The sequence below is a fragment of the Paroedura picta genome, chromosome 1, assembly GCF_049243985.1.
Source record: "Paroedura picta isolate Pp20150507F chromosome 1, Ppicta_v3.0, whole genome shotgun sequence".
Lineage (NCBI taxonomy): Eukaryota > Metazoa > Chordata > Lepidosauria > Squamata > Gekkonidae > Paroedura > Paroedura picta.
In genome coordinates, this window is record NC_135369.1 from 200,269,336 (window position 1) to 200,288,322 (window position 18,987).

Sequence of the window (18,987 nt, forward strand, 5' to 3'; positions counted from 1 at the left end):
ACCCGTTGCAACGAATATGCGTTGATTCGTTGCAACGGAGAGACCCATCCAGCTAGCAGGTGATGTTTGAGCTGCCGTTTCATCATTGCCACGCTCCCCCCCAGTGAAAAAAAAAATCCCCCCCCCTCACGGGCGCGATTTTCGGCCGAAAACAGTGTGAAAAATAAAGTGAAAATAAACCAGCAAACAGGCCTCTGCGATGCTTGTGCTTGGTGACTTTAAACAGAGGGACTGCAGCCGGGGAAGCCTCACTGGGTAAACGAAGGCTCGCTGGTGCGTTGATCTCCGCTCGCTCGGAGGAAAAAAATGGCGATCGCTTCGCCGGAAGATCAGAGGAGAGAGCCAGGGGGAGGGACTTTGCAGAAACTGCAACAATGGTAACGCACAGAACTTTCCTGCTAGTGTTGCAGATTGGTTGCAGGAGTGTAGCGCTTTCCGGAGGGTGAATCCACTTTTTGGGATTTCCCTGACAGCGCTACAACAAAGCGCTTTTTGCGGATCGGTTTCAGGAGTGTTGCAGATTGTCATCGACGTTGTGCATAACGGCAAATCAGTAGCGATTTCATAGTGAGTGTCTTTATCGATGTAGACCGGCACAGGTGTAGATAACGGAGGGTGCCACACATCCGGCACAGGGGCTCGTCGCAGCAGGCTGGAATGAAAAACCGGATGTACATTCCTGTAAGTTTTAGGCAAAGACAATTCTACAGTCACAGCATTGATAAGTTTCACAATTGGAAAGGGCCCCACATATTTAGGACCCAATTTCTTGGACTTTTGCTGACAGCGCAGATTCTTTGTGGACAAATAGACAAGGTCCCCCACTTTCCACGCGGGTGCTGGTGCCCGTTTTTTGTCAGCCTGGGTTTTGTAAGCCTGTTTAGCCTCCTCGAGGCTTGAGACAATTTCAGGCCAACCAGCACTGATAGTTGCAGCCCATTTGGTGACTTCAGGAGCTTCGGTCGAACTTAGCTCCCAGGTGGGTGCAGCCACCAAGTCTGTCCCGTAAACCACTTTGAAAGGCGACACACCCGTGGAGGCATGCGCCCCATTGTTATAGGCAAATTCAGCCAGCGGCAAAAGAGCAACCCAGTCATTCTGTTGGTGGTTGATAAAACAGCGCAGGTACTGTTCCAGAATTTGGTTCACCCTTTCGGTCTGGCCATTGGATTCAGGATGGTAGCCTGATGTCAAGGCTTGCTCCACTCCTAACAGCCTCAGGAGCTCCCGCCAGAACTTGGCAACGAACTGGGGGCCCCGATCCGTGAGCAGGCGCCTCGGGATCCCATGTAGGCGTATTATGTGGGTCACGAACATCGAGGCTAATTTGGCCGCTGAGGGCAGGCCAGCACAAGGGATAAAATGGGCTTGCTTGGAAAATGCATCTACTACTACCCAGATCACTGTTTTGCCCTGGCTGGGCGGCAAGTCCGTGATAAAATCCATGGTGACATCAGACCACGGGCGGGAGGGAGTGGGCAGGGGCTGCAGCAACCCCCGTTTCTTTCCTCCAGCAGGTTTGGAAACAAGGCATGTGGGGCACCCCTGCACGTACTTCTCCACATCGGTCCGCAATGTTGGCCACCAATAATGTCTCCTGACCAGGTGCAGAGTTTTCACAAAACCAAAATGTCCTGCGGTTTTTGCATCGTGACAAAGTTTCAAAACGTCCCCGCACGCCGCCGCCGGGACGTCGAGACGCTCCCCCTTAAAAAACAGGCCCCCCTTCTCGGTTAAGTCGGGGCGGAGGGAATCAAACTCAGAGTCCTGTGACACCTCCTTCTGAACCCACCCTCCCAGGATCGAATTTCCCTTCTTGATGTGACTGCGCGTCACTGCGGCCATTCCCAGTTGGGCGGGAGTAAAAACTGTGTCCACCAATGGGTCGCGCTTGCTGTTGTACTGGGGCAAGCGGGATAGAGCGTCCGCCAAAAAGTTCATTTTGCCTGGCAGATGCTTGAGAGTGAAGTTGAATCAAGAGAAAAACTCCGCCCACCTCATCTGCTTAGCCGAGAGCGAGCGGGGCTGCTTGAGCGCCTGAAGATTTTTATGGTCTGTCCAAACTACAAAGGGGACGGCAGACCCTTCCAACCAATGTCTCCAGGTGGCTAAGGCCAATTTTACTGCAGCCGCCTCTTTCTCCCAAATCGCCCAGTTCCTTTCTGCCCCGGAAAATTTCTTAGACAAATAGGCTAATGGGTGTAACTTCCCATCCTCCCCCTCTTGTAGGATCACGGCCCCCATTGCCACATCCGAGGAATCTACTTGCACGGTGAATTGCTTAGTTGGGTCGGCATGGGCCAGCACGGGCTCAGAGGTAAACAGGAGCTTCAGATTCTCAAAAGCTTCCTGACACTGGGGAGTCCACTGGAGTGGGAAGCCTGGGCGGCTCGCCGCTTTCCCCCCTTCTTTTGTTTTTAACAAGTCAGTGAGCGGCAATGCCACCTTGGCAAAACTGGGGATGAATGTCCTGTAAAAATTTGCAAATCCTAAGAAACTCTGCAGTTGCCTCCGCGTGCGGGGCGGTTCCCAGGACAGCAAGTCACGCACCTTGCCTGGGTCCATTTCAATCCCCGCTCAGGAAACCCGGAAACCCAGAAATTCCACCGCATCCCGGTGAAATTCACTTTGAAAGTTTCGCAAACAACTGGTGCTTCCGCAGGCGGCGGAGCACTTCACGGACCAATTTGGCATGCTTGCCCACATCTTCAGAATACACCAAAATATCATCAATGTACACCAACACCCCCTGATACAATAAATCATGCATAATTTCATGTTTATCATGTTCATGAACACGCCCAGAGCGCCGGCGAGGCCGAACGGCATGACAGTGTACTCAAATTGGCCCAAGGGGGTGTTAAAAGCAGTCAAATATTCATGCCCCTTCTTAATTCGGACCCGGTAATAGGCTTCCCGCAAGTCCAGCTTTGTAAAAATCCGAGCCTTCCCCAAATGTCCCAGCAAGTCCTTAATCAACGGCAGCGGGTAGGCATTACAAGTAGAAACAGCGTTCAGCCCTCTGTAGTCCGTGCAGAGGCGCAAAGACCCGTCTTTCTTTTTTTACGAAAAGGACCGGGGCCGCCAGGGGCGAAGTCGCAGGTCTGATGAATCCCCGGGCTAGGTTTTTGTCCAAGAACTCCCTGAGTTCTTTCATTTCCCTCGGGCTCATTGAATAAAGTTTAGCTTTGGGAAGGGGCTCCCATTTCTTTAACTCGATGGCACAGTCAGTTTTATGGTGGGGGGGGAGCTGATCGCATTCAGCCTCAGCGAACACATCCGCAAAGTCTTGATACTCCCGTGGGAAGCCCGTCCCCCCGGCGGAACCCACCGCGGCCACAACCCGATCGTTTTGAGCGAGCGGGGGCCGTACATGCCGTTTGCAATTGGGCAAGGAAAACTTCACCGTTCCCTTCTTCCACTTCACCGTGGGATCATGCTCTCTCAGCCAATCCAACCCCAAGACACACGGGAATGCGGAGTGGGGCGCTATCAGGGGCTGAATCTGCTCCCAATGTTTCTTAACGTCCAAATCCATGGGGAGCGTCTTTACGGTGGCCTCCCCCCCTGGAGCGCATTTCCCGTCCAGTTGGGTAATAGGTAGGGGCTCACCCAATGGCACCTTGCCCACCCCCAAAGTCTCGGCTAGTGCTGGGCTCACTAGAGTCTGGGTACACCCTGAGTCCACAATGCAACGAACCCCCACTTTCCGTCCTGACTGGGGCTCCGTGAGGGTTGCAGGCAAAAGTATCAGGGGAGAGTCACTCACCATTCGTTTGCCCCTGCCGGAGGCCTGCTGGTGGGGCGCCTTTACAGCAGACCGTCTTCGTTTCCCGACTGCTCCTCCGATTGATCCTCTCCGTCCTGGCCACTGCCCTCCTCCGATTCCTCCACCACCATCGCGGCACCTGCTGGAACCAGCAGAGACTTGGCACTTTTCTTCGGGGCGGTTTTCTTGGCCGGCGAAGCTTTTGGGGGGGTTCCCCCCGTTGACTTGGCGCTGGGCAGCGTCTTCGATGGGCATTGCGCGAGGAAGTGGCCAGCCTGACCACAACCCAAGCACAATCTCTTCTCCATGCGCCGAGTGCGCTCGCTTGGTTCCAGTTTCGCCTTCGGCTTGGCTTTCACGGGGGTCGAGGTCTTCGCCCCTGCCTTCCCCGCAATCCCTTGATACTCGGCTGCCCTTTCCAGGCGGCTCTCCATCTCTCCTGCCAGTTGGACCCAACCTGCCACCGTGAGGGGGTCTTTTAGAAGGAGGCACTTGCTGGACAAGTCCCCAGAGAGGCCCCCCACGAATGCGTGCACACGTTGGGGCTCGGTCCAGTCCGGCACCGCTGAGGACAGCTCCTTGAACTCTCTGGCATATTCGGCCATGGTCAGCTTCCCTTGCTTCAGGGATTTGAGTTTCTTCTCCGCCGTCTCCTTCTCGAACGGCTCCACGTACATCTGACGCATGGTTCTCAGGAAGTAGTTGTAATTACGGATGGCTCGTGGGTTGTAACGGTACAAGTCCATGAACCATTTTGCTGCCTTCCCTTCTAGGGATTCTCCCACAAAACGCACGCGCTTGGCGTCATCATTGAAAGTAAACCCCATGTCCATCATGTAGGCTTAGAGATGCACCAGGAATGAAGGGAAGGTCGATGGGTCTCCCAAAAATTTAGCTTTGAATTTGTAGGTGCTTCGCATTTCCACCCCCCGGAGATGGGGAGGCAGTCGTCCCTGGCCCCAATCCGCCGGGGCCTTCGCTCCACGGCCCAAGCCTCGACCGACTCTTGCCGCTGCTCGCGCAGCCGCCGCCACTCGTGCCGCCGCCGCCGCCGCTTGTGCCGCCGCCGCTGCTGCCGCCTCTGCTCCGTCCACGTCCGCCGCTGCACCCGCTCCGTCCGCTGCCCCGGCACCTTCAGCGGCTCCACCGCCGCCACCAGCCCCAGCGCCCTCGAAGCCGGCTTCTTCTTCCTCCCTTCGCGCTCTTGCCAAGGCAGCGGCCTCGGCCTCGGCTGCCGCCTGCATCACCGCCTCCTCGCGTTCCCGCAGAGTTTGAAGATCCCCCAGCCTCCGACCACTGGGTTCACGGGAGCCTCCGTGCACCTCCCGCAGCAGGCGCCGCGTCTCGCGCTGCTCCTCTGGGTCCAGCCGACCCGAGAGGTCCTGTAGCCAATTGGTCACCTTGTCCAATTTGTGCTGCAAATCATGCATCTCACCGGCGGGCTCCGACCCGTAGCTGGGCATCCCCAGTTGATCCGGCCACTGCTCATCCCCCGTCAGGTGGTCGTATTTCGACAAACGGCTGCATTCGGTGATGTGCTTTTCCAAGAACTCGGCATGACCCGGAGTCGCTCCTTCCAAGGCTCTGATCATGCCTGAGCTGTACGGACCCACACCGGCTCCGTCGCTCTGGGAGAGGTCCCAATCCAGGCCCTCTCCCTGCTCAGTATAGGTATTTCCTTCGTCCTGCATGTTGGCAGGTGAAAGGGGTTGTGAGATTTGACTTAATGTCAAACGTGAAGAGAACTCGCAACAGGCTTCTTAATTAAAGAAAGCTTTATTGGAAAGTACTACACGCAAAGGACTGAGAAGTCAAATCTGACTAGAGTACAGATTTGCTTCTGCTTATCAATACAATTCTCCCGCTCAAAACTTGACAGTTCCCAAGGGAGGGGAGTCAGAGAAAAGACACATGTGTAAGAAAAACAGAAATACATTCTCATAGCCTTGAGGAGGTGACAACAAACCCAGGCTCAGGCGAGAGGCCACAACATGTGATAAGGTTACCAAAACAAACTATTCACTTTTATGGCTAGCAAGAATACAGGACCTGGAGCAACCAGGCGCCAAGCAATATAAAACAATATAACTGACATGGAGGAACTCAAGCTAATTTATGACAGAGATTCTACAATCCTGACAATGAACAGAGGTGGTTTGCCATGGCTTGCCTTTGGGTAGCAACTTTAGACTTCTTTGCTGGGTCTCCAATCCAAGTAAAACCAGGGCTGGCCCTGCTTAGTCTCTGAGATCTAATGAGAGCTAGCTAGCTTGGGCCATCCAGTTGGGCTGGGGCAAATGAAAGTGAGTGTTCCAGGGAAGACAGTCAGAATGGAGCAGTAGAAGGAGGAAATCAGACAATTGGATCCCCACAGATGGCTTTTGGGAAACATAGTTAGTCTTTAGGCTTTGAAAGGACAATTCTGTGTCACGCTAGTCAATAGTGTCTTCAAGCAGTAGTGTCACCAAGGTTCCTATGAAGTTTTTCATTGGTAGAACCTCTTTTCACCATCTCTCCTTTCTGTCAAACACAGCTGAGTAGTTCTAATCTTCTGGAAAAGACTTTAAAAAAAAGTCCCAGTAGGTAACTCAAAAACGTGAATGGATTTGAAAAAAAAGACATTCCTAGAGGAGGACTCCTCACCATACCAGTGCAGCCTGTATACAATGATAAGAGTATTTGCCAGGCCTGTAATCGCACTGGAAAACTTGCATTCTCTGGGGTTTGGATTTGGAAGCTTTGGCCAGCTCTGAATTTGCATTCCTGCCCCCCAACAAAAGTAATAACAAGCCTGTGGGAAATGAACACATTTCCTAATGGTTTCATTTCCCCCCTCCTTCCCCTCTCCTTTTCTTTTTATTGCTCTTTTTTGAATGGTTCTCTTTGTTCAACTTCTTCATTGTGATTTGCATATAAAGACACTCATGATGACTCTGTACCGTCAAGATATTCTCTATCTCCAGAAGAACCTGTGGTTTTGTACAAAGGAGTTGGTTGCACAGTTCTGTGTCAAAGAGCAGGGTCACTGCTCAGGCTTCCGGCGAGAGCTTCCTGACATTCAGATTATATTCAGAAGGGATTCGTGGAGGTTCTGCTGCATTGTCCGTGCCTTAATTCATATTGTACATTCAAATAAAGTAAAACCGGGGACATTTTAAATAGCAATAATACTCCCGCTTTTCTGAATTGATAGGATGCTATTCTAGCATTTGTGAAACCAGGGAAAAGCTTTCTTGAAAAGCGGTGTTAAGATACAAAGGAAAGAGAGTCCCTCCCCACCCCATAATGTGGATAACGTGTTCTGAAATATTTCCCGTTAATCACGTTCAGACAAGAATATCTGAGAGGGAAGCAGTTCATGAGGCTCTGGACGCCGATAATTCTGCTTTCCTGCCCTGCGTATTAATAAATCACAAAAAAGACATTCCCGACATTGAAAGTAGTCAAGTGATAATGAAACACAGCATTATAGCCCAGTATTTTTTATTATTTATTTATTTACTGCTGCCAAGTCGCAAAGGACTTTTCCTGTAGGATTTCCTGTAGGATTTTCAATGCAAGACACATTCCGAAGTGGTTTACCTTTGCCTACCTGGTCTCCCGTCTAAGTTCTCACCAGAGCCAGCATTGCTTAGTTTTTTAAATCTGATGAGATTGGGTTAGCCTGGTCCACCCAGGTAAGGGCTATTGTGTTTTAGGGTTACCAAATTCCAGATGGGGCCTGGTGATGTCTTGGAATGACATCTTATTTCTGGGCCACAGAGATCAGCTCCTCTGGAGACAATGTCTGCTTTGGAGGGTTGATTATGATGTTAGACCCCACCATAGTTCCTTCCCTTCCCTCCCCAAGCCCCACTCTTCCTAGGTTGAGCCTTCGGGGGAGGGCAGTCTATAAATATAAAATATAAATAAATAAAATACCCCCAAAACTTCAGGAATTTCCCAACCTAGAGTTCACAACCATATTTGACAACAAGTGGGATGTGGATATAAGGAAGAAGATTTATTACTGGTGCAACTCCCAAAAAAGGAAGGAAGGAGCAGAGCATGCCTCTTTGTGTTGGATGTTCCCCTTTCTTTTAAATACATGGAGTAATGAGACACATGGAGGATATGGCGGCTCCCTAGTTCCACTTCCAATAGTACTTCAAACATTCTGGTGAAAGGCTTTGATTTTCTGCCAATTTGCTCTTTTCCCCTGCACAAAATCGCAGGAAGGGCTGAAACATGATCCACCTCTTTCACTAAACAATGTCCTCAGTAGGCTGACACTGGTAGACCTGCACTGCCATGTTCTACTCCTTAATGTCACATGGATTCAGAAGCTAGAAAAGGCTAACACCCAGAAGAACTGGGTAATCGCTAAGTGAGACAGGATCCTGGACTAGATGGAACACTGGTTTGGACCAACAGGGCTCTTCTTTGGTTCTTGCATCAGCTGAAGGCCTTGGCTCCTCTGCCCTTTTGTTGGACCTCCAGAAGAACTTGTTGGCCACAGTGTTAGACAGGATGATGGACTAGATGTACTCCATGTCTGATTCAGCAGGCCTCTTCTGATGTTCTTCTCAGGGATAGGCCTTGGCCTCCATGCTCTGTTGTTATTTCTGCCAAAGAACTTGTTGGCCACTGTGTGAGACAGGATGCTGGACCAGATGGACCACTTGTCTTATCCAGCAGGGCTTTTCTCATGTTTGGTGAGCAGGATCCCATTCTAGTAACAGCAACCCTGCAAGCAGTTTCTCTAAAAAGGAGGGCTTGGAGAATGTTCTTCCATATTTATGGAGGAAAAGATAAAAGCAAATTTATTTTTTAATAGTAGCCTGTCCCTGGGTCTTTTCTTGTGGAACAATATGGAATGGCAGCTCCCTCTTGCATAGTAGATGCCACTGATCGTGGCATGCCACCAAAGTGGGTGGCACCTGCCACCGAAAAGGGTGATGTGGAATCTAAACTAGAGCCTTCTTGGCCATTGCAAAGGGGTCAGACTTCTGAGCAATTGACTGATGAGGATTTCTGTTTGGAAGGGCTCCACAAGCGGCGAAACGAACTTTGCGTGTAACGAGATAGAAGCGTTAGGGTGTCGTAACTAAGCAACCAGGGAAGAATGCCCCCACGGATGCCGAAGTTCAGGAACACCCGATGTGCAAAGAGGCATCACTTATTAATACAAACCATCACAGGAAGTCTGATTAAACCGGACTTGCCTTTATATTGCAGAAAGTCATGGAAGGCCAAGCAAAACAGAGAATATCAATTATGTTGCTGCTGCTGCTGCTGCTGCTGCTATGTAGATTTGCCTTAGTGATTTTCCTCATTGGCTTTGGAGCCCTGCCAGCAGAGAGGATGCACAGGCCAAAATTGTCTTTTGATTTATCACTACCCTGTGACTTTCCAGCCAGTATTATATTCTGTGTAAGCATTAGTGCCTTGACCCTGAAGGTCAGAAGGAGTCACTCCTGCATGTCTCTCCCCACCCCACCCCCCATACACACACATGTGTTTCTTTAAATGACTCTCCATCTGGTCCTGAGCATGCCTTGTGCTCAAAGTGTGAGCCAATGGCACCTTTAAAAGCCAGTTTGGTGTAGTGGTTAGGAGCGTGGACTTCTAATCTGGCTTGCCAGGTTCAATTCTGCACTCCCCCACATGCAGCCAGCTGGGTGACACAGCACTGATAAAGCTGTTCTGACTGAGCAGTGACTCTCTCAGCCTCATCCACCCCACAGAGTGTCTGTTGAGGGGAGAGGAATGGGAAGGACAGTGTAAGCCGCTTTGATCCTCCTTCGGGTAGGGAAAAGCGGCATATAAGAACCAACTCTTCTTCTTCTTCTAAAACCAACAAAGTTTAACTCTGGGTCATAAGCGTTCATGCCTCATGCTCAGTAGGTACCATCACCAACAGATGGGCCAGAGAGGGCTAATCTGTGACGTGAATCTGGCTTGTAGACTCCAGGTTCTTTTGTTTGACTTCTTCATGGGAGCTCCTGCAGGTTTTGGGCACAGTGTGATCCATGGAGAACTTTCAGGCAAGTCTCCTCTGCTCAGCTTGGCTTCTCTCCCCCTCCTGCGCTTGTCTTGCCAGTCCTTCAGTTTAGTTTCCACTAAGGAGAATACATTGGACACCATGCTGTCTTTCCTCATTCCCAAGCATTTGCACACATACAACCCACCCCCATGTTCGAACATTCATTTTTGATGCGTGCATGTGTGTGTGTGTGTGCGTGTGTGTGTGTGTTTGTGTGTGTGACCTGGGAATACAGACTGAGGTGGGAATGAAAGAAGAAACCTTTGGGGATTGATGGGAATTAAATGAGCAGAAACAAGAGAACTGACACTGGAGGGGGGGAGATGAAAAGAAACGAGAGAAAGACAAAACAAGTGTTAGTCGAGGAGATGAAAGATGAGATCCAGCAGTTAAGGGTACATCTGCTCTTCTTCTTGATGAGGGTGGGGGTAGGTAAACAGCAGCACATGCATAGAGGCAGAATCCCAGGCATGTGCTAGATCTGTTCGGACGATTAAGCATCAGCTGTCTCTGAACGATCATCTTGAATTACTCCTCAGACAAGGCTCTTGCATATCTCAGGTGGAAGGACCAAGCCAGCTTGTCTAGAAGAGACAAAACTGCCAGACAGCCATGTGCAATTAGGAACTACCGAGTCCTGTTAGGTGGATAATCACAGAGTACTTGTCTGAAGATCAAGCAGCTCACTACATTCCCTGTGAACGTAAGGAGGCTGGAGAAACAGATGGGGCAGAGGTCCATCTGTGACTCTTAACTGCAAGGGATAGATGGGATACTGTCTGGGGCAGTGATGCTCTGGATTCTTGGTGCTGGGTGGGGGGCAAGAGTGGGAGGGCTTCTGGAGTTTGGGCCCTGCTCATGGATCTCTTGAGGGCACCTGGGTTTTGGCCACTGTGTGACACAGTGGTGGACTGGATTCAGCATGGCTTCTCATATGTTATTATGGTGCCCCGCACAGGTAGATTCTGTGTGGCATTATTTGTGCTACTGTATAGTACAGGGGTAGTCAAACTGCGGCCCTCCAGATGTCCATGGACTACAATTCCCAGAAGCCCCTGCCAGCATTTGCTGGCAGGGGCTTCTGGGAATTGTAGTCCATGGACATCTGGAGGGCCGCAGTTTGACTACCCCTGGTATAGTAGATATAACGCTATGGTGTAATATTGCTACAGAGACAAGAACTGGATATAGGCAGGCAGGTAAGGAATCTGTACTTACAGTCCACATAAATTATAAACTTTCCAGAAAGTTTGTACCAAAGCAGATTTAGGCAAATAGGCAAAGTCAGGGGAAATATTGAAGATGGATAACTGCATAACAATATCATGCAGAAGCCTTACCACTCCCCTCCCCAGGCAGTTTGGGGGAGAGACATCAAAATTAGTGGCAGATGTCCATGTAGAAGTTGGCTCCTTCTGGTACCCAGGAACCATTTAGCTTGTTCTGTATCTTCCTTGAACTTAAAAAGCAAAAACAAAAAAAAAACCTTTCTGTATTCATCAACATTATCCTGGCTAACCCACAGTAAAAAATGGGGAGGAGAATGTCCTCATCTTTAATGTGTGTGTTATTTTCATATAATGTTTCATGTTATCTGATAAAAAGCAGGATGTGAAAGCGGCTTCTTAACACAGCACTGTCAATTATACCTGTTTGGGCAATAGACTCTTGGCTGTAAGTCTGCTATAGCTCTCTGCCATATTTATGCTCTGTATTTGAACAGATGTTTGCCAAGTAATAAGAACGGGCATTAAAAAAGGCTGCGCATTTGACAAAAGCAAACAGCAAGGAGCAGTATGTTGTGCCAGGGAGATATTTCCATAGACTGATAAACGTGGAAATTGGAAGCAAAATTGTCACCTCTCCTTGTACTTAAGCACCACCCCAAAACGCACATGGCTAATTAGCAAATGTATTAACACTGCAAATATGGTGCACACCAGGAAACTGAATAACAAGAGGGTATGGGGGAGCAACTGAGAGAAGAGCAACAAGGGAAAACTCCTATTCAGTCGAGAAGACATCTTATTTTCTGCATTTCAAAAGCGTCTTATGCCGATCCCTTATATATTCCTGTGTACCGATATCTCACTGAAGTGTCAGAAGGCATTGTCTCTTCCTACTTTCATCTGGCAGGAAATATTTTCTATAACAATCAGAGAATCCTCAGCCTTTCCAAACCTTAGCTGACTAGAAGGGACTTTCCCATTCCTCCGCTAAGTGGCTATCGAGAGTTTAGTCACTGTTGTTATCCAGTTTCTTCTCAGCTAAAGTATCGCCGTTCTAAATATGACGGCTTTTTCCGCATCCCTCCATTAAGCGCCCATCGGAAGTTTAAGGCACTTTCGCACACCCTGAATAATGTACTTTCGACCCACTTTGAAGGCATTTTAGGGACGGCTTGCCAGTGGATTTGGCCATTTTACACAGTAAAATCCAGTTGTGAAGCGTGTTGTCAGTGGATTGGAAGTGTTCAGCACGTGGGAAAGTTCTCTGCCAATGTTGTTACTGTTGGAAGACCTCAGAGGGGGCTATGATAGAGTTTTTGAGATAGATAGGTCAGTACTGAGCATCCTCTCTGTCTCTACTTTATGGCTCTCCCTCTGTTGTATCTGCAGACTGATACTCTTAGGGGCTGGACCCCCTTCCTCCTTTTATTGCCCCTCTCACACATGCTGCCTCTTCTCCATCTTGGCACCATGAGAGTAGCACATGATCTTCCTGCATCTTCCTCCATTCTAGCGAGTACATTAGATTAGAACTCTCTCTCTCTCCCTTCACTATACTACCTAGAAATGTAGCTCCTGTCATAAACTTCTTATGTTACTTTGAAAGGATCAAGAAATCTCAGCTTGGTTATTTGTTGTTTTCTTGCCTGCTTTCATACACAAAGGAACAGGTGGGTGGGCAGGTAGTTGTGAGTCCCTGCTCTGTGGCCCTGGAGGTCCCTTCCAACTCTGTGATTCTATGGTTCTATGAACACAGGGCCTCTGCTTAGCCTTTGTGCACCCTGCTAAATATTTGGCATTCCAAGTCTTCTCAAAGTTATCAAGGGCCATTCCGCACCAGGATCTATGTAGCAAATTGGTTGCGGAACGAAAAAATGGAATTCATCGTTATGCATACCTGCCTTTGTAGTGGAATCCAGTTGCATTTCTATCGTTTCCCACAGGTTTCCGGTCTCGGCAAAAATCGCTAGCCAAGAAGCGATATTGCTGAGCTTTGTCTCGCCCCTGGCCGTCAAGCAGCCAATGGGTGGCCGTTATCATGCTCCCAAAAAGCCCCTTTCCCTTTAAGGAAGGTTTAAAAAAAAAACACTTTGCAATGAATCTGCGTTGATTTGTTGCAGGGGAGAGACCCATCTAGCTAGCAGGTGGTGTTTGAGCTGCCATTTCATCATTGCCAGCTCCCCCTGAGTGAAAAAAAAATAGCCCCCCCCCCCGCACGGGCGCGATTTTCGGTTGAAAATAGAGTGAAAAATAAAGTTAAAATAAACCAGCAAACGGGGTTGTGTGTTGCTTGGTGCTTGGTGACTTAAAACAGCTCAGCACTTTTTGCGGATCGGTTTCAGGAGTGTTGCAGATTGTCAACGACGTTGTGCATAACAGCAAAACAGTAGCGATTTCAATTTGCAATTATTGTGCAATTTTGAATGAGTGTGGAATGGCCCCAAGTTTCTTCTAAAGTATGGTTTTGGAGATTAAGGGGAAGAACATGTGAGTTTATAGGGGAAAGAGGGACAACCACTGTGGGAGAGTGGTTAAGAGCAGTGGCTTCTAATCTGGTGAGCTTGAGAGCCAAACAGCCTAAATAGGGTCATTTTGCCCAGCCCCAATTAATCACACTGAGAGCAAAACCTTTTTATATTTGTATTGCATAAAAAATAGAGACACAGGGGAGTTTCCAAATCTGTGCAGAAAACAACAGGAATACATAGTGTTAAATACACTTTCCTTGGAGGCGGGAAGAGATGATGCTTCTTGCAGGATGAGCCTGAGGTCTCTACCTCCCCACTCCACCCCCCGGAAACACCCTTCAGCCCTTACGCCAGCCTTCCAGAAACTGCTGACAGGTCCAAAAAGCTGCTCTCATGCTCCCCCCCCCTGCCCCAGCCTGCAATTGTTTACATAAACAGTAGTGACACACACAGCTTCCATTTCTCTCGCCTTGAGAAGGACTATGAGAGCGCTTATCAAAATCTGCATTCCAGAGAGGAACAGGCCGTTTTCTCTGCCTGGTAAGAACCAAAGACTTGAACCAGGACAGACCAGGATGTAGAATTATAGCCAATCCCTAATAACTGTATGGTCAATCAGAGGGTTGTATGGTCAATCATTTTCTTTACCACCAGGCCATCAAGCTGGATTTGATTCCCCGGTCCTCCACGGGCAGCCTGCTGGGTGACCTTGGGCTAGTGACAGTCCAGATACTGCTGTTCTTACAGAGCACCTCTGTCAAAGCTGTCTCAGCCCCCCTTGCTTCACAGGGTAGTTGTTGTGAGGAGAGGAAGTGAAGGCAATTGTAAGACACTTTGGAACTCTTTGGGGTAGTGAAATGTGGAGTATAAAAGCCAATTCTTTTTCTAATTTGATATTTATTTATTGCAGATCAAATCGGAAACCCTCCCTTTATCTACTTTTTCTTTTATTTACTTTTCTATTTTCTGTTCTCATTTGTTTTGCATAGATTTTATGTTGTGTTCTAAAATCTTCAATAAAAGGTTTTTTAAAATAATTAAAAAGACGTTTCTTTCACGGTAACATTTTTTTCTTGGCATATTAACATTTTTCAAGACAGTAGATCAATAGTGTTGAGCTTCTGCTGTTTTTGTTATATATCTCCTGCCTTTAAATATATGTATTATATGATTATCGACATATTTTGTTGTCTGATAGAGGGAGAAAAAGTTCTCTGTCCCCTCCCCCCCTCCCCATGCCTAATTTTATGGACCTCTCTCATGTCCCCCGGCCCCTTTGCCATCTCTTCTCCCAATGTAAAAGTCTTCGGCCTTTTCGCAAAGAGAAGGTTCTCCAACACGCTCATCATCTTGGCCGCCCTCCTCTGTTCTTTTCCCGGCTCTGCCATATCCTGCATGCAACCATGACTCTGTGCGATTTAGCGGCCTTCCCACGTTGGAGTTCTTCAAGCTGCCCTCCAGGAGCAGGCAGAATAGCAGTCGTTCAGCAGGAAATTGGCACCAACAAAGTTGGCAAGCTGGTACCGCAGGCATGAGATTTCAGCAGCCAAATTTGTTTGTGTTCATTGAGAGGAAGGGAAGCAAAAAAAAAAAACCTTCAGTCTGATTACCCGTTTGGGGTCATGTTGTTCTCCATTGTCAAGCCAACCCTGAGCCACAAATGATAACAGCAGCAAACCTTTATTTTGTCTTAATTGGCACAGAACTTGAACCGTTACGTAGAGTCTGACCCGATCTCATTTTCTCCTTCAAGCAAGGCCTCTGCGTGGTTTACTTTCTTTGAGAATGAGTCACGCTTCTGAAACCTTACTAATGAAATGTGGGCATGTCTTCCTAGCAGAGATTCAGAAGAACAGGTGGGCCTCAGGTGGGGGAAACCAAGCAGGAAGTCTGGCTCAGAGCTGATTATGTAAGCAGGTATTTGGAAGTGTAAGCTTCCATCTTGTAGGTAAGCCACGCTGGCTCCATTGTGCCCGAGTGACAACATAGTTATCCATAAAAAACATTGATCCAGGTGTTTGGAGGAAACAGAAAAAGAGAGAGAATTTAGAGATAAAGATGCAATCCTGTAGATATTGACTGAGACAACAAGGATGTTTATGTTAATAATACTGGTATATAATGGTTTTAATTGAATTGTTCTTCCAGAAACTCATCACAGGGTGACATTACAATAAACTGGTCTCAAACCATTGATAGCTTTCTGACTATAACAGAAAACGTGTTTCAGTTTTTGTTAAAGGAGAAACAAAGAGACAGCAATAACAGAAACGGACACAATATGGGCTTTGCATATATCAGGGGTAGTCAACCTGTGGTCCTCCAGATGTTCATGGACTACAATTCCCACGAGCCCCTGCCAGAAAACGCTGGCAGGGGCTCATGGGAATTGTAGTCCATGAACATCTGGAGGACCACAGGTTGACTACCCCTGGCATATATGAGACAAGCTATCGTACAATCCTGTGGAAATTTTGCAGTGTGCATACTTGCACCAGTGTGCATACTTGCACATGCACCAGGTGCTAGGATGTGTCCCTGAAATGACCAAACTGAGGCTATCGTACTTTGGTCACGTCATGAGAAGTCAAGTGTCAATGACGCTGGGAAAACTTGAAGGCAGCAGGAAAAGAGGAGGACCAAACATGAGATGGATGGGCTCAACAGAAGAAGCCCTGACCCTCTGAAGGAGGGTTAACAATAGGATGTTTCTGAAGACTAACTCTTGGAGTCGCCATACATTGGACGGGACTTGGTGGCACTTAACACACATGCACATATATAAATGACAGCAATCAGGACAGCAGATTGGATTTTGAAAGGGATCGCAACTCTTTAGCAGAGGACATGCGTTTGCTCATACAAGACCCAGAGGGCAGTCCCTAGTATTTAGGGTGGCCAATCTCTAGGTGGACTCTAGAGATCTAGGATCATAAGTGCTCACCAAACTACAGAGATAAGGTTTTCTGGAGAAAACAGGTGTTTTGTAGGATGCACCCTGTGGCATTAAACCCCTCTGAAGTCCCTCTGTAAACCTCACCCTCCCAAGGCTGCACCCCCCAAAATATCCAGGAATTTCCATATCTGAAGTTGACATCCCTATTGTCATCTCCAAAGATCATAGGTGCTGGGAACCATTGTTATCTGAGTCATGGAGAGCAAGCTGGATGGTAGGGTTGTGCGCTCCAGTGTCATGACACACACACACCCCGCACCATGACGCTGGCTGCCTTGGACTTCGGTGCTTGCTGAAGCGGCCAAAGCGTGTTGGAGCACATGACCCTACTGGACAAGCCAATCGGTGTGACTCAGCAGACGGCCACTTCATGTTCAGATTAAGATGCCTATTCTAGAGTTCCCCTTTGCAAAATTTGATTTTGCTTAATCACCAGCAAAATTAATAGGAGTGCCAACTGAATGCTCTTAAATTTCTGTTGAATGATGTAATTGAAAGCAGGATGGTTTTTTTTTTAATGAAATTATTCCTTGAATACACTCGGCAAGTCCAAAAACTGTAGGCCTGATATTCTACCCGCATCAGCTGGTGACTCTCTGACATGTGCCACATGCCAGCATTTAACAAAAGCCGAGAACTCTGAACTCAGCACACAAAGCATGATGTATTTGACTTTAACTCTTCAGCAAGTAGATCGTCAGACAGACAGTCAGATTCAGGTGCATGGCTGAAGCAGTAGAACAAAGTTCAGCATCACTGCATAAATTCTAGATCTCACCCAGAATTAACTTTTATTGGTCTTAAAAGTGCCCACTGGACTCAAAAGTTGTTCTACTACTTCAGACTAACACAACCAGTCACCTGAAACTTATCCATCCATCCATCCATCCATCCATCCATCCATCCATCCATCCATCCATCCATCCGCAAAACTTTTTTCTTAGATGTTAAACTTTAAATCAGGAATTATTATTATTATGATGTTTTCCATACCCTCAGCTCTCTTTCTCTCTCTCTCTTTATTGTGTGTTTGTGTCTCCCCCACCCCCCATGTATTGGCAGATGAAGAGAATGAGCAAGAGAGTGAAATGAATGAGAACGCAGGTCAGTAAATACACATCTCTTTCTACCCAATTGAGTTTTTAAGCTGAAAATCCGTCTCGGTCGTGCCAAATGTATTTAGAATGTGAAGAGCTGGAACTTTTTACTACCCGAAGAAGTCACGGCTTACAATATTATTTTAGATTGTGAACTTTATGTGAGACTTCGCAGAAAACTTCTGGATCCTCTACTTTGTCCCAGAGGTCTAGTAAATGATGAAGCTACACTCCAGTTTCTGCTTAATGATCTTTCTGCAGAGACCACATTGTGTGTAGCTGAATTTTTAATGGCTGTTTATCGAGCTAGAATTAAGATGTTTTAATCAGCTGATTTTACTGTATTTTAGTCTATAATATTAGCTTATTTTACTCTATTATAATTTTACCCTACTTGGCTGTACTTGCCTCTTATTGTTATCCCAATAAAGATTTATATATATATATTTAGAATGTGACCGTACAGGGCGATCTGTGCAGTGCCTCAGGTGATGTTGTCAGCCTTCCAGTTCTCCCCCCTCCCCCAAGTACTGAATGACCAGCCCCTGATGAATGGAGGGGCAGGGGCAAAATGGCCCCATCTAGTGACACCCTATGAGCCTCTTATGGCGCAGAGTGGTAAGGCAGCCATCTGAAAGCTTTGCCCATGAGGCTGGGAGTTCAATCCCAGCAGCTGACTTAAGGTTGACTCAGCCTTCCGTCCTTCTGAGGTCAGTGAAATGAGTACCCAGCTTGCTGGGGGGTAAACGGTAATGACTGGGGAAGGCACTGGCAAACCACCCCGTATTGAGTCTGCCATGAAAACTCTGGAGGGCGTCACCCCAAGGGTCAGACATGACTTGGTGCTTGCACAGGGGATACCTTTACCTTTAGTGACACCCTAAGCAGAGTCAGGCCATGGCAAAATACCTCGGAACATCTCTTGGCTGAAAATCCTACAAGGGGTCCACAGAAGAGAGTCGGCCTCATCATGGCTCCACCCCCACTAAAAAGCTGAGGCTGCCTAGCTGTTTTTCCCCTAGTGGCTATTATAGCTAATTCTGGGCAGCAAGGAAAGGTTAAGTCCTGCCCCCCCTGCTGACAACCCAAGTGCTCCACTGAAAAGTTTCACAGCAGAGCCCGGCCGGATTCTGTGGTAGAGTTGGAAGTTCCTGCTGGGGAAGTACCTGGAGATTTTGGGGGTGAAGCCTGAGGAGGACGGGGTTTGGGGAGGGCGGGGATTTCAGTGGGGCACCTTGAAATCCCACTGCAGAAACTGCTGTCCATCCACTCCCAGCTCAAGGCAGGGCCAGCCTCAGGCATCCCGGGTGTAGTCTGCACGGGGCTTTTTATCCACTCCCAGTTCGAATGAATCCCTCTCGTCTATACTGAATTCGATTTCCATTTTGGTTTTGTCCAGTTTAAATTTTCCCTCTGCAACAAGAGAGTTGAGGGCCCTGACAG

General features: G+C 48.1%; 1 protein-coding gene across 5 annotated transcripts in view; it reads left to right on the forward strand.

Moving 5' to 3' along the window:
- Positions 1 to 18,987, forward strand: part of MACROD2 (mono-ADP ribosylhydrolase 2) — a 1,296,381-nt gene that overhangs the window by 1,126,401 nt on the left and 150,993 nt on the right. For all 5 annotated transcript variants that reach the window (XM_077316459.1, XM_077316450.1, XM_077316428.1 and 2 more), the window contains one exon: positions 17,510 to 17,551. In XM_077316459.1, coding sequence (XP_077172574.1) covers positions 17,510 to 17,551 — 42 coding nt within the window. The remainder of the gene's footprint in view (positions 1 to 17,509; positions 17,552 to 18,987) is intronic.